Below are 10,770 nucleotides of genomic sequence, written 5' to 3' on the forward strand. Positions count from 1 at the left end.
AACCACAACAAAAGAACATTCCAGAAATCATCAAACATAATGATATTTTATCTAATATTTCAAACATATTGAAACATCATCAATATCTTTTAACATATTGAAACATTATTCAGTATCTTTAAACATGATGAAACATCATTTAACATCTTTAAACATAATGAAAAACTATTCAATATCTTCAAACATCTTTATCCTATAGCAGTGGTTCCCGAACTAGGTGGGCGCACCCCACTAGGGGGGATGTGAGGACGATACAAGGGGGGCGTGAAGTCATCTGCTCGAAATTACTTGTTTAATAGAATAATAAAATCATTAAAATTAGTCGATTTTGTATTTTTGTACTGATTGTGCCCCAACAATGATTGGATCTCGCTCTGGATTTGTGAAACTGGTGAAAGAAAAAAAATCCTGCTGTAACTGGGACTCACTGTGTTATCCACAGACAATTATTAGCAAGCAAAACTCCGCCAGGTAATCTACACAGTTCACTGAATTTGGCAATAAAAGTGGTGAATTTTGTAAAGAATTGCTCTTTGAATTCTAGGCTTTTCACAGCTCTTTGCTCAGATTTGGGCACTGATTACAAGACTCTCCTGTTTCACACCGAAGTCCGCTGGCTTTCCAAGGGAAACATGCTGAGTCGTCTTTACGAGCTCAAGGATGAAGTGGAAATTTTCTTGCAGAAGCAGAAACAAGCCAAACTGTATGGACTTTTTTGAGGCTATCAACAACCTCAATTTGAGGTTACAAGGAAGAAACACAAACATCATTGCACACTCTGATGTAATCAGAGCTTCCACCGAAAACAAATTCTTCTTTGGAAAACATAAGTACAAGTTGGGAACTTTTCATCGTTCTCACATCTGAATGAGCACTTGTCTGAGAAGAGAAAAATTGAGCAGTATGACGTGACAAAAGAGGTTTTATCACATCTGGATTCCCTTATTGAGAAATTTATACACTATTTTCCAGATGTCTCAATTGAGAATTCTCTTTGGACATTGGTGCAGAATCCATTTAACACTGATGTGGAGTTGCTACTGGAATCACTGCAAGAGGAAGCCATCGATTTGAAATGTGACTCGAGCGCGAAAAAGGACTTTGAAACAATGAAGTTAGAAGAGTTTTGGGTGAAATATCTCCCCATGTACCCAAAAGTAGGAGAAGAAGCACTTCGTGTGATTCTTCCCTTTTCTTCAACTTATCTTTGTGAAGCAGGATTTTCAGCTATTATTGTTCTAAAAACAAAACAGCGCAACCGACTTGATGTAGAAAATGACTTGCGATGTGCGCTGTCATCCTTCAATTCTAGAATTTCTGATCTCGTGAGGAAGAAGCAGCAGCATCCATCTCACTAAACTTAACCAGAAATTTTGCCTTAGTCTCATAAGTATTTCCAAATACTATATGTCATGTTTTCAAATTATCTATTCTTAAAATTGCAACTCAATTTTGCCAATTTGCTAATGTCCAAACTTTTTTTTCGCTCGCTTTGAACCAAATGCTTCGTTTTTAGTTACTGGAATGTACTATTATTTACTTGAATTGGGTTTCATTATTGAAATGTAATACAAACAGAAATCTGTTTTCCTGTACAATGCTAAGAAATAAATGTAAGAATCAATTCCTTTTCTACTGGAAGCAAAAAGGGGGCGTCAGGTAAGATAGTTTGGGAACCACTGTCCTATAGCATTGCACATGATCATCAAACAGTTAACCAACTGTATCATACTAATAAAAACTATCATCGTCAAGCAAAGCTCTGTTCTTCCACATGGAACACTTCTGCAGACGTCTGCAGGTATCCATGCAAAAAACAACAAAAATCTATTAGTAATACTAATTTGAGCTATTAAGTGTTCCCCAAACCTCCGCCTTCATTGTGCGAATTCTGGCAGCGGTCTTTCTCGAAGCATCTTGCTTGAATGCAACAAGCAGCACCTAAGGAGATAGGTTTCACCAGCATAAAGATTCTGGCCTCCTTTCTCCCCCTCAATTGGGGTCCTGCAGGGCATCAAAAAGCGTCACAATAGAACACCTGTCCTACCAGAGGGTTAACAAACAAAATAATCCCCCAATAACTAAAAAAAAAAAAAAATGTCCAATAACTCCCTAGTTTTAATCTGTATCTGTCAACTTATATGGGACATCCCAAACTCTAAGGGCATCTCATCGCCCAAGTACAAACAGTCTCTCTCTCTCTCTCTCTCTCTCTCTCTCTCTCTCTCTCTCTCTCTCTCTCTCTCTCTCTCTCTCTCTTTTGAAGGAAGTTATGGCGACATCGTCACTTGGGCTATGTTTTCAAACTCTTCTAATACCCAATCTTTAGAATTCCCATCTTGACAAACTGCTGACACATTGTTTGTATCGACAACTGCAAACACTCTTTCTGGAACAAGTTTCGCAAAGGAGAAATGCACTCTACATACATTGCCTTTCACAATACTTTGATACTCTTATTTTGTGTTGTCTTATCTTTTCCGTTCGTCTCAAACTAGGCCTGACTCAAACTCTGATAAACAAGCAACAACAATTCTTTGACATATAGTCATCCAAGTTTGCCCTACATTACGCAAACAAGGGATCTTGCGTTAACAGCACATCACAGAGAACTAATTTGAAATTGAAACTTCCTGGTGTAATTAAGGATAGGGAAAACTGATTCCGATTAGATCTATGTTAAAACTCAAGCAACATGGAATACGTAAAGGTGGAAAATGTACATTTACGTTGAAACTGATTGGCATAAAATGTCTATACAGCCAAACTGTGCATGAATTACGTTAAACTTTATTTAGAAAATGAAACATTATTCAAATCCTTTGGCAGAGGTTCAATAAGAAAAAAAAAACCCTTTGGTAAACTTTTCAGAAGAAGAAAAAATATATTGCCATAGGTATTTAAGGGACAAATCATTTTGTCTGTTTTACTCACAACGGCTAAGATAATGAATAACGACAAATCATACATATTTCAATTTGCATAGCTACTCAATGAAACACATTCAGAATGAGCCTAGTATCACTAAGAATAGATTGTATTAATTGATTCTGTAATTATTCAAGACAGCATTTCATAACCAAAACTCTAATCATTGGAAAAAAACTAATTCTTTCCTACTTAAGTTTCCACAAAATTATCCCACAAAACTCTGACAGACATAAAGAAATAATTTCTCGTTTAGTCATGCCCATCTTTTTTTTCTTTCTTTTATTATGATAACAGGTGCATGCGCACTATTCTCTCTTTCGCTGTGCTTCTCATATGCAAACATATTCCTTCACACACATAGGCTAAATCAGCCGACACTTATTTTGCATCAATCATCAAAATCTTTCGCAAAGAATAGCATTTCCCCGTGGTCACCGCAAATAACACATCTTTCTACCCTCTTTCATACTGCAACTGTTACAATTCTTACAAATCTCGCATATTTCTTACATCACTTATCTAGTACATAATTTACTACTGAAAACATCATAAAGAAGAGAAACAAACACCTTACGAACTAAAGCATGAAAAAAAAACCGAAAAACTAAACGGGAGCTAAAAATCTTAAAATTACGTCATTAAATTATACGTAAAACAATGCATTACGGTATAAACGAACCACATAATCAGAAAAACCAAGAACAGAACAGAAAACTACATGTATATATTAACAGGTCTCCTTTGGGTTTTCAGACAAGATACTGATAATTATATAAGTCTGAAGGGCTATTAACTACCCTCTTATGACTGTCTTTAAAAAGACATAAAACCATGAAAATACTCGGCTTTCTGTCAATGGTTCACCAAATCACCTAATTACAATCAAAATCACCTTTTCCGTTTTAGTTTGACACAAGAATATGTTTTTTTTTTTTCTTTTAACCACAATCTGACATGAAACATCTGTAACTTTTTTTTTAGACATCAATTAACTAATGAGGGGCATTAGTATGGCTACTCATATTCTACTCTATAACTCCACGTTCATTCTTATAACATGATTTTCTTATTACTAGAAAAATATGTTGATAAGTTAAGAGCATACTTTTGCTTAAACCCTCATTATATGAGAAACCCACATTTATCCCCAAAATGCATTTAGGATTTTTATTTATTCCTTCAATTAACGGTTAATGTATTCTATTTTTCTGTCTCAGTGAATCAGAGTTTTTTACTTGACCAAGCTCTCTCCTAATACACAGGGCACCTATCAAGGCTTATGCTGATATGGTGTCTAGCTTGCGTTTGTCACATGCTTGTAACGAACGTTAGGCTAGTATGTTCTTAAAACAAAGGCAAAATTTTAGGTCATCTTTTGTTTTCTGTATTTCTCATTGCAGTTCTACAGTGTTGTTTAGCAAGTGGTTAGAGGAGTGATTATTGCTTAAACATGACATTCTTGTCTACGAAATCCCAACTGCTATTCCAACTTTAAAATTTACTGCGTCACACATATCTGTTTTACACACATTCAGATCATTTACTTGATTCCTTGACACAAACTGAAAAAGTCTACGGAAACTTGTTCGTCATTTCTCAATTTTTTTTTTTCATATTACTTATTGGTTATCAAGAATAAAATAAAACGGACAAACCTAAGTAAGAATTCAACTTCTTTTCTTTCTGTCATGTTGCCAAACAACAACTAATACCAATATTCTTTTACTTGTCACAATTATTAAAAATCACAACAATTCTATCCAGAGTTGGAAAACAAAGACTTAGTTCTGGCTTCAAAGTAAAACTAATTACGTAATGGTCAAAATACTAAATTTCTTATCACTCTCCAAAAAATCTCTTATTGAAGATGCTCTTTTCAACAGAGACAGTAATATCATAATGCTTGCTCAGGGAATTCACACAGTCTCACGTTTTCTTCATCCGTCTCCTCTTTACTTGAATTACCATGGCTTTAAAATACATTCATACTCCCTGTTACATTATCAGCCGTTATTTTCCTAAAATAATTTGTTAACAATACTTGATCTCATAAATCACTACGAACACTGGTGAACAAAAACCCTTATGAAACACTGTAACTGAAAGAAACTAAATGCAAGATCTTTAAATTGCTTACGTGACAAATTAAAATTACTTAACAGCTGTTGGACACTGAAATTTCATACCTTCATTAATTAAGATAATCTCAGACAAGAACTGAAAAATAACAGTTTAACACGGCTAATAATCGACAATACGGTCTGTGTCGTAAGAACGAATATTACGACACACATTTACCAAATTATTTTAGTACGCAATTTACATTTCTTTCTCCATAATTTTACTAAGTATATACTCAAAAAAGGACATCAGGGAAAAACCTAATAAATTATGTCTTAACACTGAATTTACAAACTTACTACATTTGAATTATGACTGAAACATTTCTTCTCTCGAATTAAACAACTGTCATCGTTGTTAACACAGAATTTTACCCGCATGTGACTCTACTCACCCCCCCCCCGACCCCTGCCAAAAAAAAAAAAAAAAAAAAATAACACGCTTGACAACAAAGGTCTCACATAACTAAAACAAGCTACTTTAATTCATAGAAACTATGCAATGAAAATTAAGAGTTTACACAAGGTAAAGAACAGTTTCTTATTTATCCACACAGGACCAAATTAGAAATATTCTTCTTTTCAGGAAAAGAAAAGCCAATCTTTACTCAAAGCTTCAACACTGAAGATATTTTTACTCGACAAGTTACTTTCTCCAATAAAATCTTGTGTTCTTTCATTTTACTCTAATATTGCGTAAAGAAAACAGAATTAAAACTTCCTTAATCTACACACTATTACAAAATTTTAAAAACATATTCGCTAACTATAAAACATGAGATTGTGTACCACGTTATTATTATTATTATTATTACTATCCAAGCTACAACCCTAGCTGGAAAAGCAAGATGCTATAAGCCTAGGGGCTCCAACAGGGAAAAATAGCCCATTGAGGAAAGGAAATAAGGAAATAAATAAATGAAGAGAACAAATTAACAATAAATCATTCTAAAATAAGAAACAACGTCAAAACAGACATGTCATATAATAAACTATCAACAACATCAAAAATAAATATGTCATAAATAAACTATAAAAAGACTATGTCCGCCTGGTCAACAAAAAAGCGTTTGCTCCAACTTTGAACTTTTGAAGTTCTACTGATTCAACCACCCGATTAGGAAGATCATTCCACAACTTGGTCACAGCTGGAATAAAACTTCTAGAGTACTGCGTAGTATTGAGCCTCGTGATGGAGAAGGCCTGGCTATTAGAATTAACTGCCTGCCTAGTATTACGAACAGGATAGAATTGTCCAGGGAGATCTGAATGTAAAGAATGGTCGAGTTGTGAAAAATCTTATGCAACATGCATAATGAACTAATTGAACGACGGTGCCAGAGATTAATATCTAGATCAGGAATAAGAAATTTAATAGACCGTAAGTTTCTGTCTAACAAATTAAGATGAGAATCAGCAGCTGAAGACCAGACAGGAGAACAATACTTAAAACAAGGTAGAATGAAAGAATTAAAACACTTCTTCAGAATAGATTGATCACCGAAAATCTTGAAAGACTTTCTCAATTAGCCTAATTTTTTTGTGAAATTGAAGAAGACAGACCTTATATGTTTCTCAAAAGTAAATTTACTGTCGAGAATCACACCTAAAATTTTGAAAGAGTCATACATATTTAAAGAAACATTATCAATACTGAGATCCGGATGTTGAGGAACCACCGTCCCTGACCTACTTACAATCATACTTTGAGTTTTGTTAGGATTCAACTTCATACCCCATAATTTGCACCATGCACTAATTCTAGCTAAATCTCTATTAAGGGATTCACCAACCCTAGATCTATATTCAGGGGATGGAATTGATGCAAAGAGAGTAGCATCATCTGCATATGCAACAAGCTTGTTTTCTAGGCCAAACCACATGTCATGTGTATATAGTATAAAAAGTAATGGGCCAAAAACACTACCCTGTGGAACACCGGATATCACATTCCTATAATCACTATGGGGCCCATCAACAACAACTCTCTGAGATCTATTACTTAAAAAATCAATAATAATGCTAAGAAACGACCCACCCAATCCTAACTGTTTCAGTTTGAAAACAAGGGCCTCATGATTAACATGGTCAAAGGCAGCACTAAAATCAAGGCCAATCATACGAACCTCCCGACCACAATCAAGGGATTTCTGTACAGCATTGGAGATTGTAAGAAGGGCATCACATGCTCCATGGCCTTTACGAAAACCAAATTGCAAACTAGGGAGTAGATGATTACCTTCAGCAAACCTATTAAGACGTTTTGCCAGAAGACGTTCAAAAACTTTAGATAATATAGGAGTTATGGAAATTGGGCGGTAATCAGTGGGACTTGAGCTACCACAAACACATTTACATAGAGGAGTAACATTACCAATTCTCCAACTAGTGCTAAAAGCTCCTCTTCTTGCTAACTTGCGCAAAATAACAGATAACTTTGGAGCTAAGAAATCTGCTGTCTTTATAAAAAACAAAGGAAAAATACCATTTGGGTCTACACCTCCATAAGCATCAAGGTCCATCAACAGAGCTTTAATCTCACGAGATCGAAAAGCTAAACTAGTTAGTTTAGCCTCAGGAAAACAGGAATGAGGAAGTTCAAGTTTTTCATTACTCTGTTTACTGTCAAAAACATCAGCCAAAAGGGTTGCCTTTTCCTTTGGACAGTGAGTGATTGAGCCATCTGGTTTAAGTAAAGAAGGAACTGTTGCATCTACACCAAAGAGTGCAGATTTAAGGGTAGACCACTATTTATGTTCCTGAGTTGTACCAGAAAGTGTTTCTTTTATGGTTAAATTGTACTCCTTTCCAGTTGAGGCATAAACTCTCTGAGCAAAAGCTCGAAGCTGAGTATAGTTGTTCCAGGTCAAATCTGATCTGTTACCCTTCCAAAGTTGATAGGCCTCCTGCTTCTCCAAAAAAGCACGTCTACAATCATCATTGAACCACGGTTTGTCCTTCACTCGGTACCTTAGCACACGAGAAGGGCACGCCTATCAATTATGCTGACTAGATTCTCATTCAAAGGGACAACAGGATCTACACTATTATATAATTGTGACCAATTCAAGCACAAAAGATCATGTAAAATACCATTCCAGTCTGCTTGGGATTTCATATAAATTTTACAAGAATATGATATATCAGGGACAGGCTGCTCAGTCTTCACTAATAATGAAATCAAGGCATGATCAGATGTCCCGACTGGAGAACCAACCTTACCAGTTATAACGCCAGGGGAGTCAGTGTATACGAGGTCCAGGCAATCACCAGACCTGTGAGTAGCTTCATTTATGATTTGCTCACAGCCTGATTCAGAGGCAAAGTCTAAAGCTCTTAAGCCATGGCGATCGGTAGGAGAGATAGAACTTAACCACTCCCTATGGTGAGCATTAAAATCACCAACAAAGACAAAAGAAGCCTTTCTATCATCTTCTTGTATCTTAGCCATAACGGTAAGAAGACAATCGAAGATAGAATCATCCATGTCTGGATTCCGGTAGATCGAACATAAATAAAAGTTGTTATGCCTGCCACAAACTTTTATTACCTGAATCTCATGACATCCACATTGATAGCAGGACTTATGAGAAGCAGGGTACTCGGTCCTAATATACACTGTTATTCCCCTGGCCCCAGGGATGGCATCACGTTTCAACATTATTGGCTTCTTAAAACCAGTTATAAGGAGCTCAGATGAGTGCCTCATATTAGAAACCAAAGTTTCTGAGCACAAAAGAATATCATACTGTCTGGACGCAACTGTAAGGTCTTGGATATTTGCATGAAGACCACGAATATTGCAATACAGAAGACGACATTGACGAAATCTAGGACGTAATGGTCCCGGTTTTCGCTCAATGTCTCCAGACAGCATAAAAATTAATAGAAATCATACTTATAAACTAGATTAACAAGAATTATAACAAAAACAATACGTACAGAATTATAAACAAAGTGATTGAGGATACCCATTGACTATAGTAAAAAGTCGGAAAAACTGGTCAACATGGAGGAGCCGATACACCCTGCAAGGCTAAATACCCTCCAGGATAGCCACTTCAACTGAAGGGAGGACAGTAAGGATGATTTTGAGAAGAAAAAGAATCAGAAAAAGGAAAAGACAACCTCTTGATAATCCACCAGGCATCCATGGCCCTTCTATTAAGCCTGCCCAACACACCATTTCAAAAAAACAAGAGGAAGAAAAAAAAAAATAAGATAGAATAGTGTGCCTGAGTGTACCTCAAGCAAGAGAACTCCAACCCAAGACAGTGGCAGACCATGGTACAGAGGCTATGGCACTACCCAAGACTAGAGAACAGTGGTTTAATATTGGAGTGTCCTTCTCCTAGAAGAGCTGCTTACCACAGCTAAAGAGTCTCTTCTACCCTTACCAAGAGGAAAGTACACTGAACTAATTGCAGTACAGTAATTAACCCCTTGGGTGAAGAAGTGTTAAGTATCTCATTGTTGTCAGGTGTATGAGGAAAGACGAGAATATGTAAAGAATAGGCCAAAACTATTCTGTGTAAGTGTAGGCAGAGAAAAAATAAGCCGTGACCAGAGAGAGGGATCCAATGCATTACTGTCTGGCCAGTCAAAGGATCCAATACCTCTCTAGTGGTAGTATCTCATCGGGCGGCTGGTGCCCTGGCCAACCTACTATTTGTGGGAGGATTGCTGTGGGTTGTCTTAGGTCCCTTGTCCTACCATTGCTGTCTGGGACCAGCTTCTGTTGCTTCGACGACGAAGTCCTCCATAGTTAGGGCAATTAAAAGCTCAGCAACTGCTCTTGTTGATAGGGCCCCATAGAAGGGTGCTGGGCCGCCTTTTCGGATGGCGAGTTTCGATGCGGTTGTTCCCGCGATGGGAAACTGAACACAACGGCAATATTGGGAGTACATGTAGGGCTTCTTTTCCCATTGGATCATTGTCGTGTTGTCCACTCGGAGATGAGTGTTTCCATACACTTTCCTCCCTTGGGTGCCATCTGTTTCGGCCCACCCGTCTCGGCGGAAGGGCTCTTAGGTCTCTTCCCTGCAGGTCCTCTGTGGGTGACTGGTTCACGAACCCCTCCTGGCTGCTACAGTTCTCGAAATCATTGTCTGGATTTTCTTCTTATTTTTTTTTTCTAAGGACATCCATTCTTCCTTTATCTTATTTCGTTCTTCTCTTTAACTTGTTTTTCTTCTGAGTTTTTCCTTTCCGCTTTTCCAGAAATGTTTCTTTCTTACTTTTGGTGTGTCATTCTTTTTCTTTTCTTTTTTTCTTTACGTCTAAAGTCAATTTTCGGTAGCTGCAGCACTTGGTCTCTTGCTAATCATCACACTTGTTTTTAATCCTCCTCATCCCATCGTAAGGCCACCAATTTTGTCACATAGCGTGGGCCATTAAGTAATAATAAATGATGAGTAGCATTGAATTAGACGATTTTTACATCGTAAGGTAATTTATTGTCAAAGTTAGTTTTCACAACAAAAATGAGCATAAATCTCCTTCAAACAAGAATATTAGAACTTCAAACCTTGGAATTATATCACAGAGGAAATGCAAGTTTCGCTGACTTTCAAATTACTGAAACAATCTTAATGGTAATTAACGATTATGATTTTTAGAACTAAAAAGGACAGTTATTAGACGTCTCGTGGCATATCTATGCCCACCATGGTTGAGGTAGGCTTACCATGGCAGGTGGGCCTATGGGGGGTTGGTCACA

The 10,770-nt window shown here is 36.8% G+C and overlaps 1 protein-coding gene across 1 annotated transcript; it reads left to right on the plus strand.

The window, feature by feature from the left end:
* The first annotated feature begins 358 nt into the window (after positions 1 to 358).
* On the plus strand, positions 359 to 1,358 carry LOC137617468 (protein FAM200C-like). The gene is made up of 2 exons (XM_068347490.1): positions 359 to 391; positions 1,011 to 1,358. Exons 1-2 carry the CDS (start codon positions 359 to 361, stop codon positions 1,356 to 1,358), a joined length of 381 nt encoding a protein of 126 aa, XP_068203591.1.
* Positions 1,359 to 10,770: the final 9,412 nt, after the last annotated feature.

This window comes from Palaemon carinicauda, chromosome 23 (assembly GCF_036898095.1).
Source record: "Palaemon carinicauda isolate YSFRI2023 chromosome 23, ASM3689809v2, whole genome shotgun sequence".
In the NCBI taxonomy this organism is placed as follows: Eukaryota; Metazoa; Arthropoda; class Malacostraca; order Decapoda; family Palaemonidae; genus Palaemon; species Palaemon carinicauda.